At 40.2% G+C, this 22,226-nt stretch overlaps 1 protein-coding gene across 5 annotated transcripts in view; it reads right to left on the bottom strand.

The window, feature by feature from the left end:
- Positions 1 to 19,182, bottom strand: part of slc12a5b (solute carrier family 12 member 5b) — a 56,437-nt gene extending 37,255 nt beyond the window's left edge. The window contains exons 1-2 of one of the 5 annotated variants that reach the window (XM_019350181.2): positions 19,141 to 19,182; positions 4,495 to 4,690 (exon numbers count right to left, since the gene is read on the bottom strand). In XM_019350181.2, the coding sequence (XP_019205726.1) occupies positions 4,495 to 4,549 (55 nt within the window). In that variant the 5' untranslated portion in view covers positions 4,550 to 4,690; positions 19,141 to 19,182. Of the gene's footprint in view, positions 1 to 4,494; positions 4,875 to 5,785; positions 5,840 to 19,140 lie in introns of those variants that run through there. The other 4 variants (XM_013276232.3, XM_019350182.2, XM_013276227.3 and 1 more) reach the window with 4 other exon arrangements.
- Positions 19,183 to 22,226: the final 3,044 nt, after the last annotated feature.

The raw sequence follows: 22,226 nt of genomic DNA, 5'->3' as shown, positions 1-22,226 counted from the left end.
AGATTCACTCTAATGGAGCAGATCAAAATTACTTAACTGCCCATCTAAACATAAAAAATGCTAGTTAACAAAGTACAAAGTGAAATATTTCTGGCAGATATATTTGCACATACTCATTAGCTTTGTAAGAATCAGGCTAGCTGTTTGCATTGTTTCTAATCTTGCACCTTGGCTGGAGACTACCACTTACAGATATGATTGATTTGCATTAATTTTAGTGCAGGTGAACAAATATAACACATATCAAAGGAACACAATAACAATTTGGTGCTTGTCTGCCTTCTGAAAGATGCCCACTTACATGCTGATACACAGTTTCAAACAATAAGTCAGAGATGGCTTGGCAACTCTGTGCCCCTGCTGAGCTCGACAGACTCCTAGACCACTGAGACGACAAGGGAAATTCAAAAAAGGCTCAGCCGAATGAAAATATAATCTGATGCAATGTAAGCTGCAGCTAACACAGAGCCGATAGTGCCCGGGGTTAACGGTCAGTGGATGAAATCAGACTGATGTTTCACTCTGGTATAAAACTGTTTCAGCAAGTGCTCAAACTGTGCTGCTTCTCTTCCTATTTGGCAAAAATGCCAGCGCACACCTTTAAGTACAATCAACCGATTTGTGTCTTGTGTGGTTTGTTGTGTCAGCTGATAGTCAGTCACCTGAGAGCGTGACAGCGGGAGCAGCTCAGAGAAGCAATTTAGTCAGAACGATCGCGTTGGAAGTGATAAATGTCAGTAACATGCAGTGATTGATATAAGGGCCACCAGCTGGCTGCGAGACCCTTGTTTCAACCCTGGGGGAGTTGGCACCTCATCTAAGTGTTGCAGAAAAAGAAGAAGATTTCAAAGATAAGTAAAATGGAAAAAAAAATCGACAATTTCAGCAACATTTAGATGCATTTTTGGCATTCTTACACATAATGAGTCCGACTGACTTTGATGCTGCCCTGATTATTTATTTCAGATGTTTTTTTGTTTTTTTTGCAGATATAGCAGTTAGGGCCTTCAAATAATGAATTTTAATGTCATTCTGACTTCATAGAAATCCCCATGAGCTGATATGGACCAACAGTTCTGATGACAGAGGCACAGATGATTAGCAACAACTACAGTCTTGCTTTTATGGAAAACTTTAAAATCAATTAAACGGCTTTTTGGCTAAAAACAAAAAGCATTCAGCTGCAATAACGCCCACTAAAAGGTGCCAAATAAACACTCACATCTATTCCTCAGTAACTGAACTAAACAACGTGTCTGTGGTTGCTGGTTTTGATGCGTTCCATCCAAAGATACAATATGGTGGCTTTACGTAGCTTTGCTTTATTCTTTAAAAGGTTTACAATCTATATTAGTTTTCGTCTATGAGTTTTATGGTAAGATGCTAACCTCTGACCTTCATTTATCTCCTTTGCCATCTGCTATAGATGATACAAACAGCACTTTGGTGGCTATAGCTATAAACCCTGCTGGTACAGTAACATTTGACATTTAACAATTGCCATACACGCAGAATTTTACGATATGTAAGCGACACTATGATAATATAGTCTTTCTGTCACGTTACGGCTAATGTTGAGAGACAGTTGATGTCTGTTTATATTTGCTTAGACCTTCTGTGAGTTTTGCCTCTTTATGTAAGTGCATATTTTCAGTCTACTTTTATTTGCCAACAGTGGACAGAGGAGATATTATCAGCTATAATTTAAGGAGTAGACTGCTACATACATGTTAAAGCATCAGTGACAGTAAACCTGTCATAACTATAATTCTGAATGGAGCCATAATGAGTTCCTTTAATTTAGATAATTTAATTACATTTAGTTTGGAACAGGCATTTATTTACATGAAAATTTGAGTGAAACTGAGTTATGAATGTAATTTAGGTTCGTTACAGAGAGAGCTAAAAGAGGGTTCATCAGTATTGAGCTCAATATTTACAAATATTTTTGTACAACATAAGAAAATTAAGTATTTTTAAACCTGCAGCAGGATTGATTCATCTAAAAATAGCTTCCTCATCTCACCTCAGTCCCCCCTGGTGAGCTTATTGATTAGAACCCATTAATTCTGATTGCCTGTGGTCAGTGTGAGGGCTCCAGGGAGCTCATCAATCCATCCACTTGTTCTCACTTTAAACTCGCCACAACTAGATGGTATTTATTTACTTCCAGGTGTTTTCCTGGCTTGGACAGTCGTTATTGTATATAGTGTGGCTCTATAAAAGTCCAGCGGGCCTGCATATGCACCCTAAATGCCACCTCATTATTTACCCCTGTGGTGTGATGGTGTCGCTCACATCATGACCTTTAAAAAGCAAAAGGTCACCGTCCCTCTAGTGCACAGGGAGTTAAAATTCTAGCAAAGACAGGATTTGCTTATTTGTATATACATACATATATATGGATTCATGAGTCTTGCAAAGAATTGAGAAAAACAAGCTAGCCATGTCCTTCAGGAATTCAGAGATCTGGGGAAAACGCTTTCACCTTCTAGTGTCTGTGCATATTTATATAAGTGGAAAGAGAAGGCCTGGATTTGGCATGATTGGGTGGAATGCTGATATAAGCCTTTGCTTTTAAACAGTTACTGATTAATGAATACAGATTAAAACAGATAAAAAGTAACTTCGGACAGTGTAAACAGATATTTGAAGACTAAAGCCATTTTTTTTTGTGTGATGCAGTTTTCGATGTAAAGAATTTTCTTATTTAGTTATTTTTCCGAAGAAGAATATGACATCTACGATATATTTTTTTTAAATTTGAAAAAAAAATAATCTTTTTTTTTCCCCCTTGTTGTTGTGTTCATCACCTCTAATTTTGTGAAATTAAGATTCATCTCATGGAAATCTCATCATAACTATCTTTCCCAGTATCGCAAAACACATATAATAGTATTTGTATAAAACATGTAGCCAGTGAATATGGTTTAGAGATTATCTTGATGCTCAGCTCTTAGAAAATGGAGAAACAAACAGAGTTTACACTCAGTTATAGTGTATAGAGAATAGAAATAAACTGTTCTTGTAATCCAATTTTCTCCCCTAATCTTTTCAAACAACAGGCCTTGAGTGGAGTGCCAAATCAGCCCAGATGAACAAAGCAGAATGAAATCCTCATGTGGGTTTTTTCTTCCTATTACACATCAGAGTTGTTGCCTATAATCGTTTAACAACACCCATTATGTGACTTTTAAAAGAACAAGTATATTTAAGACAAAGACTCAGAATAGGGCCATATCAAATTAAATTAACAGAATTCATCAAAATAAGGAGCCACAGTGATATTGCTCTGTATGTAAATGACAGGTGTCATATTTAAAGGAAATAATCAAAACACACTAAGATAATTTAGGTCTAAATGATTGAAACTCAAATGGCGCAGATACAGACTTAACATATTCTCAAATATAAAAAAACCCCCTCACATAATTAAAAAAATAATTTGTCTTAATAACAGGTGCATGATTTATCTTGCTTTACATAATTGGTGGATGGCTCCCTGATGACGGTGCGCACGTGAACACAAACACAGTGGGGAAAAAAATTGTTACAACCACGGCTGCACCTTAAAATTATCTTCATGAATAATTAATGTCCAAAAACGGGGGGAAATGCCAACTGTGACCAATGGTCAGCATTCTTGTAGTGTTTGGACCGGTAACATATTTAAAAAAAAAGAGGAAATGAATCATTTCATCTGCTAATAATACTGTATGAAAGCAAATGTTACATGTTAAAATATTTGCATGGAAGTTTGAGCAAACCCAGTATGCATTTAAACACTCAAAGCCATACATTTGCAAGCTTATGAAAGGCTGACATTGCCCCCTGGGTAAGATGTTCTTGATGGGAAAAGACATGAATGAGTTTGAGAAAGAAAAGCTGTTTTTTTCTGGCTGCACTCAAGTCTTCTGGGAACCTTTTCTTGTGGAACCTTTTGTATAAATCTACAGTTGCAGGATGAATTGGACCACATTTGAGTCATATATATCACTGAGCTTCTGACTAAACCAGCCTTTTTATTTCTTTCGCAAAGCAGCAGCCAATCAGCTAAAAAGAAGCACATTTCTGAACTATTTAAGCAGATGGAGGTTTACATATGAAATTCAGGAGGTGAAATGCATCAGAGCGAAGTGGAGGTGTAGCAGACTGATCTCAGACACCTCCACTTGGACTTAATTCAGTCCTATTCAGACATTTAACCTAAAAATAAACCAGTTACTATCTCAAAGGTCTCATGCAAATACAATAAATGACTCAGATTTATGTGTTTCTGCATTGACATCATTTTGTTTCTCTAACTTTCATTAACTGACACGTGCACGCTCCCTTTCAGCACCCACGCTGAGACCCACACACAAACGCAAACTGACGCACCGATCCACGCACGTGTGTCCACGCACTGACACACACACACACACACACACACACACACACACACACACACACACACTCCCTTCTCATCATTCGGCAGCAGGTTTCGTCACTCACCCTGGCTGTTGGGTCCCCCCTCTCCCTCCTCGCAGTCTGTCATGTTGTTTAGCATCCTCTGTCCTCCTCAGGCTGAGCACACTGAGCGGCACCGCTCTTGAGCTTGTTGCTGAGTAAAAAGCTCTGGGTGGGCAGCAGCCAAAGACAAGTTGCGCTTTACTCTTGCGTCTCGCAGCTCCTGTCCTCCTGCCTCTGGCTGCACGAGAGAAAGGAAATCTGTGTATTTGTATTCTTTTAACTTGCGTGACTTCCTCTGTCTCTCTTTGGGAAGAGGATAGAGAGACTGAGAGCGGCTGCAGGGTAGAGCTGATGATAGTGCTCGGTGTCACTCACATGCACACTCTCTCTGTCTCTGCACACCACTCACCCCCCCCAGTCAGTTTAAGCCTGATGAATACATTCATCATGTATTCAGAAGGTATTATCCTTCTCTTCCTCCCTCCCTTTTTCTCTCCCTCACCCGCAGTCATCATCATCCATCTCATCACGAGAGAGACGGATGGAGAGGGATTGACAGACAGAGAGGATGCACATCAGATGACAAAGTATTGCCTCCTGAGATTAAGCATCGCTTCTGATGTTCTTTTTAGACAGAAGTCCAGATTGCATTACTGTCTGTTTGTTGCTCTTTTGTTACAGTGCCCCTTGCACCGTTTTGAAATATTTACCTATGTGGTCGTAGCCCATTATTTGTATGAGAGCTACAGGCTGCACTTGCATATCTCTAAACTTAAATCTGTTTCCACACAGGCTGAACTGTCCTCGGGTGCCAAAAGACTTTTTGCCTCCTAGAAAACTGTGGAAGAGATACTATTGCAACACTTTTTCTATATATTTTGTCCTACTGAAAATGATCTAAGGAAATTTATAGGTAGTAATGAAAACACCCTCTTTTAAGAGGTTTATCTACTTATGTTTTAACCTCTAATAGACCATTTATGTCAATTATATTTAAATGTATTCTAACTTTACCAAGTCTGGACCCTTCTGGTTTGGAATCACATTTCAGTTTGCTATTATTATATCCCTGTGGTCATGAAAAGACTCCATAATTCAGCCAAATTGCATTTTTTTGAGGAATGCAAAATAACACAGCTGTAGACAGAAATATTTAAGAGTAGAAGGGCTTGGTTCTGGCAGAGAAGGAAAAAAGGATGACAGCTAATCAAGAAAATATACAGATAATTAAGTGAGTAATGTAAAGAATCACTAGAAAAATTAGGCAATTAAGGAAGACACTAACAACAAATGCATGATGTTGATGGTTAAAAGTAAAAAAGGAAACCCAAACCTGTGGCTTCATTGATGATATATTCTAATCTGAACCGTCTATAATATCTTGTACTGAAATTTAGAGAGCATCACTAATCCACACCACCTGCCTGGCATGGCAAAAAACACAACTGGCATTTAATGGATGAAATGAAGAGAGAAAGGCTTTTTTCTAAACCATTAGTACTCTTGACATTATGTCACTGTGAACTGTGTGTCCAACTCTGGTTAGATGATCTCTGAGGTTTGGCAGATGTTCAGAGAGACTTTATCCTGACAACAGGATCCAGAAAACGGCTACACATTACATCATGTTCACTCTGGCTCATCTGATATTTAAAAAAAATAAAAAAATAAATCTAACTCCACCATGACTAAAAGATGAGAAATAGAAAATGTGAATGTTGGAAAAATCAAGGGGGGGAAGTGAATAATAATGTTGCAAGCATGAGAGTGAGCGTGCTTAAAACACATGGGGTTATATTAGATTATAACCACAGAAATTATGAAAGATGGATGAAACTTTAATGTCTAAAAAGTGAAACCAACATGAAAGTGCCTGGGACTTGCAGCCATCAGCAGTTGAAACTGCCGGTTGCAATAAACGATCATATAGAAGTCTATGGGAAAAAAAGCCCTCTGCTCTGTAAACACTTAGACCTCAGTCACACAGGTCTTCGGGTCGCTAAGGAAAGATGTGGATCCCAAGATGTGGAAATCCTTTGCAAAACCATCTTTATGATCCCTTTTTGCTGCTAATAGATTGTTGCATGCGCATTTTCAGAGAAGACACCAACTTGTCTGAAAGACTCGCTATTTAATCTCTGAGTGGTAGTAAAACCTCACAAAGGTTGCTGCACACTGGAGACATTTACCTTCAGAGTAAAAGCTGTGCCTCATTGCTGCAACAAACATATTTCAAAAGGTGCAAGTTTTACTTTGAAGGTGAACATTCTCCAGACAAGCTGGCCAAAGCAGTCTGCTAGTGACCAAAGCACTTGCAAGAAGGTTTTTGGTGCAGCGCTCGTTGGACCAGTTTCATGAATGCATTTAGAGAATTTGACCAGCCATTGCTGTGTCTGTCAGACACGTCACGCAGTTTTCTTCTTAGAAAAAAGTCGACAATTGGACCAGGATGGTGACAGCAACAACATTCAACTTGAAGATTCAGAACAGGACTTTACAAACCAAAGGGGTTGAAGCAGTATAAAGCCCAATGGCTCACAGTAGCTACTTCTTTTGTATCTTTTGTATATACATGTTTTATACTGTCTAGTTGTGCAATAGATTTGCATAGCATATTTGTACAAAAGCATTTCAGAAAGGGGAGGGGGATAGACAAATGGTGCACTCGAACTGTGACGTAGGAAAAGAGCAGCCCAGCCTGATCTCCAGTGGTTTTATGATGTCACTCCTGCTGTGCGTACTGAGAGAACAGAGCTACTCCCATCAGTAATGCAGTAAACAGTAAAACTTTCAATCAGAGATGGCAGTGAAACATCCTGGATTAAGTTACACTTTGAGCAACAAAGTAGAGTTTAGGTTCAATATTTACTTTTCTTTAAGCTCTGTTTTGGTCTCCATTGGGGTTTGAGATGATATTCGTTTTTTTTTCTTAGCCGTTAAATGCATCACTGTATTCATTAACCGCGCCTGTCTGCTGTTTGGTGCCAGGCCCTGTGAGAGAGTGGTGTTCAGGGTGTTTTTCGTGTGGTTCTTTGAAAATGGACGCCTGCTGTGGCTGAAAATGATCAGACAAAAGCTGTGAAAATGAATCAAAGCAGTAAAGTTGTGGGGTGTAAAACCCAAGGCAAAAAAAGGCTTCTATGGAAATGACGAAAACTGCAAAGTGAGGTGATATTTTTTGTGGGTTTGCCACCTTTTGATAGCCAGTAGGTAATTTAATCAATATTTCATATAAAATGTTTCACTTTTAATTACATTTAAAGTACAGGCATCATTCTTAAGGCATCGTACTTTGCACTTCCTGTTATATACCGTAAATATATACAAATTGTGCGTGTGACCTGTCCCGCCGTTCCCCTGACTTGTCAGTGAGAGTGGGCTGTTGGCGAGGCTTTGACTGGCAGAGAGCCTGAGAGCCATCTTCATCTGGGCCAAGCGGCTTTAGCTCTTAACCCACGGGCAGCTCTCTCCCCTCCCGTCCGGCTGCCTGCTGCTGCTGCTGCACATGTGGCCCTGCATACTAGAGTTCACCGACTGTTTCACATCTATGTTGATGTACAAAAGCATGCACGCACATTCAATTTAAACGTATGTTTTCTTCAAAGAAAGTATGCACACACACTCTCACACACACATGTAAACACATTTCTATGCATGCAGACTTCAGCACACTGAAGTGAACTTTCTGATGCCCTAATCCTGCAGATTAAGGCCAAAGAGAGCTGGGTTGAAATCCACTTTTACTTTTTCCCTGATCAAGCACAGGGCCTGTCCTACTACTGTTAGTTTCATTCAACTCTGTCAACTAAGTGCTGAGATGACATCTAAATCGTCTTGCACCTGAAAAACGCTTACACTAGCTGCTGATCATAACATACAGAATCATAATCAGAAATACTTAATCCCAGAGGACAAGAACGAGGGGGAGCCTGGTGGGGTTGGCATAAAACAACTGGAAGAAAGGAGGCAAGCAACACCACCTGAGGGATTTCAGCATAGGAAATATCACCCTAATAAGTGCAGTTACCAATCATTAATGCACACAAGCTCATTACTGATGAAGCGAGGCATGGTAGATTAAATTTAATGATTCATTTAACAAATTAAATAAAAAATAAGACTACAGCGTCAAAAAGATTTAAAGATTTAAGTGCCTCCCCTCCCTCTGCCCCTCTACCTTCTAAAAGAAAAACTCACAAAAAAACAGATAAATAACCTAACTGAGGGCAGCTCAGTTAAAAATATAAAACACAGATGTGATGAACAACTTAAAATATTTTGTCAAGCTAAAACACAATTAAATAAGCCAAAGCAAGACAGCAGTAGGGTGAGATCACCATTAAGCATTAAACAGAAAAACAACCACGGGAAATTAATTTGGTCCACAAATGGTAGGAGCAAAATGCCAGAACAGACTGAACAATGGGCCATAGGTGCCACTTAAATTAAGCTTTGATTAAGAAGCTAGGGAACAGTTAATGTTCATGCTGCGTTCACAAGCACTACTTATTAATTTGTTCATTTATTTATTGGAGGGATGTAGGATGCTCAGCTCATGAAGAGAAAGAAAAATTCCTTCATTGCTTGCAGGTTACCGTTGGTACTATCAGCTGCACTGGCCCTACGTTACAGATTTATGCCTAATATGGTGCTCTGGGAGCAGTTTGTAGGATGGATATATGACAGAGGTGTTTTGAATTTGTCAGCAACCTGGAGCCATTCAAAGGTGGAAAATATCTTTAGACCTTTTCTTCAAACCATCTGCCTGCTATCACCTACAATTTATTACCCCAACCCTAACCCTAAAAGCACCACACAGCTTCAAGAGGCCTGCGTCAATAATATGACCTGGCTTCCTGCTGTGGCTCAATAAAAAGACTATAGGAGTGGTGAGAGTAAAGCAAACTGGTAAAGCTGTGGGTTGGTGTTATTCTGGGGTCAAACCATATCCTGACCAGTATTTTCCTTATATGCCTGCCCTCTGTCTGATCCTATTGTATCACCACAAGCAGTTACCTTATTGTAACCTAACCTATGCCCTAATCTCACATAGGGCAGTTGTATAAAAAACTTTTTGAAGGTAAGAGCAGCAGGCTTGATCAAGTTCAATCAAAACAAAGCTGCAAAGCTCAGTAGAAATTATTGTTATTCCTTACTGAGTAAAGGCTATCCTGCTGTTGCCATTATTAGATACTACAGTAATGACTGCATATGGAAATAATCTAGACCATTTCATTTCTCATCACTGTGCGTTTTTTCTATTAATGGTGGTGACTGATGACAAATTATCACTGATTATATGCTGACAATTTCATGATGTACTAATCGCACTTTGAACAAAGGGAGAGCCGCTACTGAACATACAGCCTCTCTGGGACTGCCAAACATCCCCTTTTCTTTGTCCTTGAGAGTCTTTAATTAATCTTAATGAATGAAGAGGGCTTTTGAAATGAGTTTAAGCACAGTGGCTGAGGGATGAAGTGGCAAGTAAGAAGCCCAGTTGATGAATTATGCGCAAGGCCAAGCTAATAGTGTAATTGTGTATGTTCCATCTCACCAAGGGAGGCCAAATTTCATGTGCGTCCAGAGCTCCTGCTGGCACACACTGCTGTTTAGTGCAGCAGCTGTAGCACAGTACAAGCAGTTTCCCACTTTCGTTAAACTCAGGCTCTGCGATGTCACATACGTTAGCCATTTGGTTTCAAACCTTTTTAATTTTCTTCATGCCTATGGCTATAAGTCGTATGTTTTTTTGTTTTCACGGACTTGTCCCCCAGATGACCTCAGATCCTTGCATATGGGATTCTAGAACCCCCTGAAGGGGGTTTAATAAAAAAGAGGGGTCATTATTGAACAGTATGGATTTCGCATTTTCACATAAGTATCAAGTGACTTGTAAAAGGAGTTTCTTTCTGCTGTGCTCTCTAGATGAAATGTTTGAAAATGAGCTTGAGAGAAAAATCTGACTTCTTGAAAGTTGCAAAAATATTTGTTCAGTACGTTTGCTTTAATTTTACGACAACACAAGATCATGCTGCGCATTGTAACAGGAACTTACACAATTCACACAGAACTACTATATGGTTGATTTACAATTGAATGGTGTCAGATGTTTGTGCTGCACAGACTCTCTGTTTTTTATATTTTATCTCCGCTGTCTAGAAAAGAACGTGAAGGCATTGTTGATATGATATGATATCTCACTGAAGAAAGTGTCCAATTTCTCTTTGGTAACGCTGGTATAACGATATATTGCAGATGATGCAACAATCCGGTCATGATTTATTACTCCACAGGTAAAGCTAATAAGAGTTGGATGGCAAAGAACAGCTGAAAGAACAAAGTTAGCATGGAAAATCTGGAACAGGTCAATAAATCCCTTTTTTGCATTTAAATATAAATTTAAATGATGTTCAGGATATGAGTAAGGATCTCTTTCTTCCTCTCCTAATATTTTCATGAGACAGTTTTGGCTCTTAAACTAAAACTCTACAAACATGAAAAAAAGACACATAAGAAAGGTGGTTGGCTGTAATAATAAGCAGCACAGGGATAAATTACCTACTTTGTGTAAAAATCTGTGGTCTTCTCTTATATGTCAGTGATATTAAAACAAACAAACACGCTAAAATGTGCTCATGTGGCTTAAGATTGTTCACAACTCAGAACAAAAGTGACACACTGCTTTATCTTTGGTTGGCTGTATTACACAAATAAATGAGAATAAAATCCAGTGAAAAGTCAAGAGAGCTCACAAACAGTCATATTCTGGACAAATAAATCTAGTTTGCTATCAAATTAAAGTTTTGACTTCGGGAATATAACCCAGTCACGAGGAGACTACACCAGTGTATTCCTGCTGCTGGCTTTCATCAGAAAGGGCAACAATGTGGATGCAAAAAGGATGATGATGAGTGTTTGTGTGACAGAGAAGGATGCTAGAGATCAGCTGTTGTAACCTCTAGAAGGATCAACTGAAAGAAGAATAAGTAGAAGTAGTTTAGGAGTCTAAGGACTGCATGGTCAGCAGTAATTGCGTCAATGAAAATGTAAAAAGCATCAGCATAGAGCAAAGCAGTTTCATAGCACTGATTAAAATTCTGATATTAGGATGATGGTCATAGGAAGGCCCACAGCCATGCTTTCTGTATGTGGGAGTCAACCAACAGGATCACTCATCAATCATCCTAACCAATATGGTTATGACCATAACTACCTAACAGGATACAAGTGGTATGTTTATTTCAAGCTATCACATCATTTTACACCTGAAATAAATATCAGTATTGTGAATCTTATTTTAATAACCTGTTTGTTGACTAGCTGGAGACATTAACACATCATAAATGAAGCTGATGGGGGTCTTTATGAGTAGAGGGGGCATATGTAAGCATTCTTTATATGAACACTGCAATAAAACAGAAATATTCTCTGTCCCCACGATCGCCCTCCAACACATACAGATGATTTTAAATACATAAAAAGAAAAAAAAAGAATGAGAGTATTTTCTGTCCGGTTTGTAAATGACAGGCAGCATGCTATTTATGTTTTAATGTTAACAACTGATTAAATTATCTTTTTGATTATGATGTGAACAAACATTATTACACATTAATCACAGTAGTACTGTCCAGCAGAACGCTGTGTAATCCCCCTAATAGCAATGTTTCTCTTTCAATTATAACACAGATTCAAAAATAAACTAAATATGTTTATTTTTTGTTGTTTGTAAATCTGCCACAGATAGAGAGCAATAACATTAACATTTGGTCTGCACAGTGTGTTGCTGCGAGAAATCTTTGTCCTCAAATAATCTTTCGTCTATTTATGATTCAGCAGCATCAATCCCACAACAACATAATCAGCCCCAAAATATCCTGAATTGATCTGCTTTCGTCATCATTTTTTTTCTCTAATCAAAGTGGTTAAGCTTTTTTTTTTCCAACCAGAAAAATGCCAAATGGTGTAATCCTAGCACTGCAATCCTCTCAGAATGGTGACGTGTTGTGCAGATTGTCTGAGGGATCAGTGAGGAGCGGAGGCAGGCATCTCCTGAGGTCACTCTAAACTTCGCAGGCGTTATGTGACGTGCACGACATTTATGAACAGGGATTTATCTGCATGCATTTATCTCTCTACAGGCATTTTCTACAAATTAGCTGTGGAAGCCCTGTGCTTCCAAATGCAACAATAAAAACAATTAAATGCATCGTCTCAAGTAGTAAAGCCCAACAACCTTTATTCTTCCAGTGATGCTACATACCTTAATAAAGCCCCCAAACTTCACCAATGCAATTAAAATAATATCTGAAAGAAGAGTTTGACTGGACGTATGATGCTACTTTCATGCTCCAAAAAAACCCAATTATTCATCTGACCTATCTTTGCATAAATATTAAATGGATTCAAATGATTTTCTTTCTTCTTATACTTGAATTACAGACATGTTGTATATCAACTGACTGTTAACACAAATATCTAATCAGTCACATGACAGCATGTGGCATGGGTGTTGTTGCCAGATGGGCTGTTCTGAGCCTTTCAGAAACTTTTGTTGGTCTACTGGGATTTTCTCAGACAACCATCTCGAAGGTTTAGAGTGAACAGTCAAAAAAAGAAAATATCCAGTTAGCGGCACTTCTCTGTGCCTTGTTGATGCCAGAGGTCAATGGTCAGACGGCTTCAAGCTGACAGGAAGACGGCACTCACTCAAATAGCCACTTATTACAACCAAGGTATGCAGACGAGCATCTCTGAATGCACAACATGCTGAAACCTACAGCAGCAGAAGATCCCACTGGATGCCACTCCAGTTTACAAGGGCTCACCAAAACTGGACAATAGAAGAGTGAAAAAAACTGCTTTGATGAGTCTTTCTTTCTGTTGCAACCTTTGTGTGGTGGGGAAGGTGTGGACACTGATTTTCTTGGACCAAAATCTCAGAGGAATGTTTCCAGCACCTGAAGAACTGAAGCAGTCCTGAAGGTAAATGTTTCCAGCCTCATATTACCAAAGCGTACCTAATTAAGTGTCTTACATATCAGATTGTTCAAGGAGCTTGGAAAGAAAGTGACTGGACGAAGTAATAATAAAATAATAAAATAATTATAATTTACAATAAAATTATTAATAATAAGATCAATAATAAAATTGAATTGAACTAAAGAGTTGTCCCTTCAGAGGGTTGTTGATCCACTACTAGTCATGTGCCTCATCACATGAGCAAAGGTGTGAAAAAAGACATGGGTCATTATCACCAGAGGTTTCAGGTGAAACCATTGTGAGAACTTGCCTCACTTTATCATGTGACCTACTGAGATCACCTGATTTATGATGTGAGTGGGGATGTGCAGCTGAGTTTTGTCCTGTCCAGGTGTCTCTTCTGTGTTGTGACATGTATTTATGGAGCGGCTGTTTGGTTTCTCCTGTGTAGAGGTCTGAGCACTCCTCGCTTGGGATGAACTGGTTATTTTCTGAGGGTGTGGCTTTGTTTTCACTGGGATGTCATGCTTGGAGAAAAGTCCCCATTAGTGATGGGATTTCCGGCTCTTTTTAGAGAACCGGCTCTTTCGGCTCGGCTCACTAAATAGAGCCGGCTCTTTCGGTTCCGAACCAGCTCTTGAGGTTGTTTTGTTGCTTTAATTAATTTATTATTAACAATAATATAAAATTATGCACAAAAGGAATTACTAATGTAAAAAAAAAGTGGTTTTATTTATATATGTTTATATAGAAATATATGTGGTGGCCCCTAGAGACAAAGCACGTACAAACTCCAAAAAGCACGTACAAACTCCAAAGCATGTGCAAACTCCAAAACACATTTCTAGGGTCACTGACCTTCCAAAACAGAGCTACCTAGATCACTTAAATTACACAATTGAAAGCATATGTGTATTGTTTGTGTATTTATACACAAGCACTCATATATATTCAAATAATTAAAAAAAAATGTTCATTTACCTGTTACTACCACACACCAAATCCGGTTGTTGGTACTTGCTGGCTTGTGTAGCCACTAGGTACCAAAAGCTCAACAGTGCGCCTAGCATCCTGGAGCACTTCTGTTGTGTTTTGTACGTGTTTTGGAGTTTTTACGTGCTTCAGGGTTCGTACGTGTTTTGAAGTTTGTACATGCTTTGTCTGTAGGGGCCACTGTAAATATACTTTTATTTATTCACTCCACATAAAATGTAATAAATAAATCATATAATACTAAAACCAACTATTCACATTTCAACTTTTAACTATTTAAATTTTCAGCTGTTTCCTTTTAAACAAATTTAAAGTGAAACAACACAAAACACTGCAAACCACAACACAATTAACACTAGAAGTCCCAGAGAAGAGCCATTTGGCTTTTCTACCTTTAAAACCCACCGTCGAGCCAAATGGCTGGTAGGCTTTTAGCTAATATCCTTAATCACCTGTGAACAGCTGCTTTTGTTATGTAAATAAGGTGGGGCCATGCTGAACCACTTGGAGTGGTTAGTTTCCTGAGCTACAAGGAAACTTGTGTTTCAGTTTGCCTTAGGGAGAAATCAACACACATGGGTGTATTTCCATTGTTGCTGAGATTTATTGATAAAACAGTACAGAAAACAAAACGAAAAAACAACCTTTTGTACACATATTTATAAATAACAATAAAAAGTGAGTGAGTACATTTCAACATTTTCAGCAATCACTCACAATCCTGGCACTTCCATGGTATCTGTAGTCTGCATTTACCACATGTGTATCTGTAGCAGTGAACACATCGCACAGTGGCATGATTGTTCTTGCATCTGTGTTTGACCTGACACGTGGCTCTTTTTCCAGGGCTAGGTGTGGAGGGTTGTGTCCGAAGCAACTGTTCTTTTCTTGCCTTCTTCCCAGCTATACGACAGTAAGCGAACTCTTTTGCAAGCTGCACCAGGAAGTCCACCCATCTTTCCTGCGTCCCGGTGCATGCTTGATACAGCACTAGTGCATTCAGTGCTGCCATGTCAATCATGTCAAAGAACACGGCAACTGGCCAGCGCCGTGTTTCTCTGTGGACAGTGTACTCCCGCACCATCAGGTCCATCACATCCACGCCACACTTTGTGGTGTTGTAAAGGGTGACAGTGTTTGGCTTCCTTTTGGTGGTGTTATCAGTCTGAACCACGCTGTGCATGCTGCTAAGAATATAGACTGTCTTCTTCAGTTTGGCCGCATACGCCGTCAGCGTGGCAGCAGAGGTTGAAAACACCTAAGAAACAAGATAAATTGTTATTTCCATAGCACTTTTACACACAATGAAACACATAAACATAGAACCACAAAAGACCTGCAGCCTACCTGAGTGGTGAATTCATTGCGATCTGTGTATCTAGCGGATTGAGGAATTTCCCGGCGAATCTTGTTGACTGTGCCGAGGACGGTGGTTTTCCGTCTAAGAATTTTTTGCGCAAGTGAAAGCGGTGTGAAGAAATTGTCCATGGTAACATTTCTGCCCTTGTCTAGGAATGGTTCCATCAGCCTCATCACTACATTTTCAGACAGTCTCTCCCCACTGGGACGATTGGGGTCCTTGCCAAGATATGGGAGGACATTGCAAATGTACTTGGATTTTAGGTCGCAGGCCACCCAAAACTTGATCCCAAACTTGTCAGGTTTACTTGCAATACACTGCAGGAAACAGCACCGAGTCTTTGATGGGAAGAGCTGTTCATCAACGGTGATATGTAGACCAGGGTTGTAGCACGTGATGCAGTTGGTGACAAATGATCCCCACACACTGGAAATTGCAGCGAACTTATCAGTCTTTGCTCGATCACTGCGGGTGGACCTGTCATCAAAGCGTAGGTGTTGCATGATGTCTTGGAAGCGGTTACGCGGCATAGTTCCAATGATCTGTGGGTTTCCCAGGTTTGCTGACCAGCAGTCACGTAGTGTTGGAACCCTAGTAACCCCCCGCAAGATGACAATTGAAATAAATGCCATTAATTCAGGGAGGTCCATGAACCAATGAACATCCTCCGTTTGCTGTGCATGTTGAATAGTTCATTCTTGAATGCTATGAAGCATGTCAAGAGTGATGAAACACAGGAAGCTCTGAAGGCGACTCAAGATACTTTTCCTGGCCTTAGCCGTTGGCTCTCCATCTGCAGCGTACGCTTCTATTGAGGTGAAAGGGAGACAGGTCCCCACCTGTTCTTCACGCCACACTGTGCCATCTTTCGCTGTCTCAGTCCCCAAACAAGCTCTCTTTTTAGGTTGAGAAGCAGTCTCCTCATCTGCAGTGTGAACAAATTCAAATTGTGAGCAATGGGAAGGTGAAATATCTTACTTACTACATCCACTTACTTGTTTGAAATGAAATAGGAAATGATATGAAATGAAACATCTTCCTAAATAAAAAGATACAACTAGAGTTAGGGTTACAAGCTCTTCAGGTTAGGTTTCATTTCATATTATTTCCTATTTCATTTCAAACAAGTAAGTGGATGTAGTAAGTAAGATATTTCAGACATTATTCCGATACAGAGGAGGAGATACTGGAATTATAATTAGTATCTATGCATGCATTTGCAAGTTCGTTGGACCTTCCCATTGCTCACAATTTGAATTTGTTCACACTGCAGATGAGGAGACTGCTTCTCAACCTAAAAAGAGAGCTTGTTTGGGGACTGAGACAGCGAAAGATGGCACAGTGTGGCGTGAAGAACAGGTGGGGACCTGTCTCCCTTTCACCTCAATAGAAGCGTACGCTGCAGATGGAGAGCCAACGGCTAAGGCCAGGAAAAGTATCTTGAGTCGCCTTCAGAGCTTCCTGTGTTTCATCACTCTTGACATGCTTCATAGCATTCAAGAATGGACTATTCAACATGCACAGCAAACGGAGGATGTTCATTGGTTCATGGACCTCCCTGAACTAATGGCATTTATTTCAATTGTCATCTTGCGGGGGGTTACTAGGGTTCCATCACTACGTGACTGCTGGTCAGCAAACCTGAGAAACCCACAGATCATTGGAACTATGCCGCGTAACCGCTTCCAAGACATCATGCAACACCTACGCTTTGATGACAGGTCCACCCGCAGTGATCGAGCAAAGACTGATAAGTTCGCTGCAGTTTCCAGTGTGTGGGGATCATTTGTCACCAACTGCATCACGTGCTACAACCCTGGTCTACATATCACCGTTGATGAACAGCTCTTCCCATCAAAGACTCGGTGCTGTTTCCTGCAGTGTATTGCAAGTAAACCTGACAAGTTTGGGATCAAGTTTTGGGTGGCCTGCGACCTAAAATCCAAGTACATTTGCAATGTCCTCCCATATCTTGGCAAGGACCCCAATCGTCCCAGTGGGGAGAGACTGTCTGAAAATGTAGTGATGAGGCTGATGGAACCATTCCTAGACAAGGGCAGAAATGTTACCATGGACAATTTCTTCACACCGCTTTCACTTGCGCAAAAAATTCTTAGACGGAAAACCACCGTCCTCGGCACAGTCAACAAGATTCGCCGGGAAATTCCTCAATCCGCTAGATACACAGATCGCAATGAATTCACCACTCAGGTAGGCTGCAGGTCTTTTGTGGTTCTATGTTCATGTGTTTCATTGTGTGTAAAAGTGCTATGGAAATAACAATTTATCTTGTTTCTTAGGTGTTTTCAGCCTCTGCTACCACGCTGACGGCGTATGCGGCCAAACGGAAGAAGACAGTCTATATTCTTAGCAGCATGCACAGCGTGGTTCAGACTGATAACACCACCAAAAGGAAGCCAAACACTGTCACCCTTTACAACACCACAAAGTGTGGCGTGGATGTGATGGACCTGATGGTGCGGGAGTACACGGTCCACAGAGGAACACGGCGCTGGCCAGTTGCCGTGTTCTATAACATGATTGGCATGGCAGCACTGAATGCACATGTGCTGTATCAAGCATGCACCGGGACGCAGGAAAGACAGGTGGACTTCCTGGTGGAGCTTGCAAGAGAGTTGGCTAACTCTCAAATGGCTGGGAAGAAGGCAAAAAAAGAACAGTTGCTTCGGACACAACCCTCCACACCTAGCCCTGGAAAAAGAGCCACGTGTCAGGTCAAACACAGATGCAAGAACAATCATGCCACTGTGCGATGTGTTCACTGCTACAGATACACATGTGGTAAATGCAGACTACAGATACCATGGCAGTGCCAGGATTGTGAGTGATTGAAATGTACTCACTCACTTATTATCTGTAAATATGTGTACAAATGGTTGTTTTTGTAGAAAATTTTTTTGTTTTGTTTTTTTTGTACTGTTTTTATCAATAAATCTTTTGGAGATTTATTTTCCTGGATGATTGAGAATGCATCAAGACGAACACAAAATGAAGTTCACAGCTTTTAGCAGTTCCCCCTCCCCACACACAAACAAAGAGGCAGTTGGCAGTTAGAAATCAGCAATCATTCACACACCCCCACTCCCCTCCACAATTCTCAGGTAACGACCCAATTTACATATGAATTGATGCTAACAGACTAGCCAAGTTAGCTTTCACTTGGCTGACAGAGGGTTAGAAAAGCCTGGGACTTCTAGTGTTAAATATAAATTAAAATATGAAAACAAAAAGAAGATGCACATTCTCTGTCATATGGGCCTGCATGAATCAACTTTCTGAATCCTTTATCATCCGCAACTGAAAATAGTTGTGGACCATTACTATAGCCTACCTTTCTAATGTGACGTTGTTGTCCCTCGTACTAAGGCTCTCTTTCTCTCTCTTTCCCTCCGTCTCTGATCCTGTGCTACTGCGAGTCTAACTACCGCCCCTCCCCCCTCTGCTCAGCGCAAAGCACAAGGAGTGAAGCGGAAAAAAAGTGCGAGAGAGAGGGTGAGAGAAGGAAAAAAAAACCAACCCACGGCTCGCGATAAGGAGCCGGCTCGCGTCGTTCACGTCAAAGATCCGGCTCTAAGAGCCATTTCGTTCGCGACCGACACATCACTAGTCCCCACCTTGTTTCCTGTGCATCTTTGCTGGTTTGATTAAAGGCCCAGTTGGGATAACCACGTTTTAAGAGCTTTCTTTATTTTCTCTCCCTGCTCCTTAGACTACAATGACCTGGATGACTGCTAAGTAACACAAATACATATCAGACTGTTTTCATTTCAGCATCTAAAATGAAAATAGATCAAGTAAAATGAAACTTTTAGTGTAGTTTCATTATTTATTTTCAAGTACAGGAGTTGTTATGCAAACAAAGCCCTGCAATAAACTTTTCAGTGTACACCTCACAACGCGGATATCCCAGTGGTCTGAAATGTGATTTCTCTGAATCATATCCAGCAGGTTATTGTTGTTGGAAGCATTTCAATGCATTTCTTCCTGGGCTGGATTTTATTACACTGTTCGGGCCTGTAAAGTGTGACTCAGTCCGTCCTGCAGCTCTGTTATATGTATTTACTGAAGCATTCCTGCTGTGCTGGCTACTGACCAACAGATGGCGACATAGACTGTGTGTCTGTCAGTTCCTTGACTTTTGAATTTTTACATTTTGTAATTAGAGGGGTTTATTGTGTACACGGGTATTGTGCTAAGTCCTCAGTAAGTGTGTAGGTGACAAATTTAATTCAATTTAAATAAAACTGAAAAACATGAACCCTTAATCCCTATAGCAGTGAGAACTGGTGCTGTGGCTTGGATGCACTGGTCCCCTAAAAGAAATGGGTCTGTGAAAATCAATATATAGTCAATCTAGTTGATTGTCTACATTAATCCTCTGACCTTCCCAATGGAAGTAATGCCTTCATCTACAGGGATCCCTGAATGCATGTTTTTCATGCATGAAGGATTTTGTTTCGGTGTCCTCGAAGAGTTTTAAGCCACCCCAAAAGAAAATCCAGTTATAGACCAGATTTGGTAATTCAATTGAATACGATGGAACAGAAGAGATCATTGTTTATCTAATTGGCAGAACTAACTAGAAAATGTATCAAATCGTGTCAAATAAGATAACACACACATTGTCTTTAATGTGCAAGGACCAGCAACTCTTACAGCCAGTTGCAGTCACCTCCCCAAAGGAAAGAGCCTGTGTGAAAATAAAATGAATCACATGTGACAGCCTTCGCAGTCACCAGATCACCGCCTAACTGGACACCTTTAGAAGATTTTGCACCGGTGCATTAGACAACAATCTCCACTTCTTTCAACAAAAAACACTAAATGAAGAATTATCTTGTAAAAGCGATATTCCGTAGACTTCCAGACAGTTGGAGAGTCTATGCCGAGGCCCGCTGAAGCTGTTCTAATGGAAAGTTGTCGCCCAACACTTAATGTTGCCTTTTGCTTTGTCACCTGCAGCAGTTGCTTCTCTTCCTGCGTTTTTGTCTGGCTTACAAAATTGTCTTTTTTATCTGCTTCCTTTGAGATTCTGACTTGATGTTCTTACCGTTTGGCTCTCATTACATCTCATCTGGGAGGATTCTTGGAATTGATATTAGTATAATGCTGTGAGAAATGTTCCTGAGAAGTATTTTATTGTTCTGCTGCTTCATGACGTACCAAAAGGGCTAATACCCACAAAGCCTTATTTCATCACCATGGGCAGTAATATTTACGATTATTAATATTATAGCTAATCCGCAATGTACTGTTTTTGGTTATTTTCATGATCTGCATTAGAAAGTCAAAGCCCTCAGTGGATATAAATAAACCATGATGCTGAAGAAGATCAATATTTTCTGTTGCAGCATCGTACCATTTTTGCTCTTATTTTGTCGGATGTAAACTGGAGCATCTGTGGTGCTTGAACCTGATGCAAGCACTCAAGAAGCATTGCTGCACACGGATTACGTGATCTGCAAGTCTGTTATCTAAACTGTTATCAAACTGAAGGGAGGGGAAATCAACTTAAAAAAAAAAAAAATTCATAGTTAATTCATAGTGACACTATAATACTCCTCAAAGCCTGGTAAAAACAAAGATCCAAAAGTACAGCATCATTTAACTCGTTTCAGAGTTGATTAATTTTAGGTACCAAAGGGAGGCCTGCAGGCTACGCATGAGTTTGGAATCAACCGCAGGTTTTCCTGTCAGACCAAAGGTGAAACGGAAATAATCTGGCACAACAAAATGACACGACAAACATCAACATTTACGAGCAGGTCCAGGGCCAACTACAGATTTCACAAATGTTTAAAAACATCTTTCCTAATGACTGGCTTACAGCCTTATGTAACCTCGGCACCACACAGTAATCACAGTCATATTTTTTGTGCAGTTCTGTTGCCACAGCGTCAGTATACTCAGATATCTCCTCAGTGGGTGGCTGCGAGGAGGAGCAGGGACCCCTGCTGCTCGCTGAGCTAAGTAGAGCCAGATTGCTGTGAGCAGCATGGGAAGAAGACAGTACGTGTGAATTATTAGATGACCCTCCAGAACAGCCAGAGACATGAAATCCTCTCCAGATGAGCCCTCTTACTCTGCAGAGAACAGGTCACAGAACCCTGGTTTCTATGGCAACAGGGAACGTGTCTGACACGGCAAGCAGCACACGTTTCTTAAGGTGTTTTTTTTTCTTTCTCTCTGGTTCCTCGTACTTTTTAATCTTCTGTCAGACACATGCCTCCGCTGTGATGTCCTGAGAAAGGAAGGAAAGCTTCTGCAAAAGAAAAAGCACGAAAGGAGGGAAAATAGATGAACGCCCTAACAACTTTAGAGCTCACCAAACAACATGTCTAATTATCTTAATCTGTAAAGAGTGTAAAAACAAAGCGAACCCCCCCCCCAAAAGACAAATTAGACAATTTGTGGTTA

Source organism: Oreochromis niloticus, linkage group LG20 (assembly GCF_001858045.2).
Source record: "Oreochromis niloticus isolate F11D_XX linkage group LG20, O_niloticus_UMD_NMBU, whole genome shotgun sequence".
In the NCBI taxonomy this organism is placed as follows: domain Eukaryota; kingdom Metazoa; phylum Chordata; class Actinopteri; order Cichliformes; family Cichlidae; genus Oreochromis; species Oreochromis niloticus.
The sequence above is the reverse complement of the archived record's forward strand: the minus strand, read 5'-3'. Positions and strand labels throughout refer to the sequence as shown.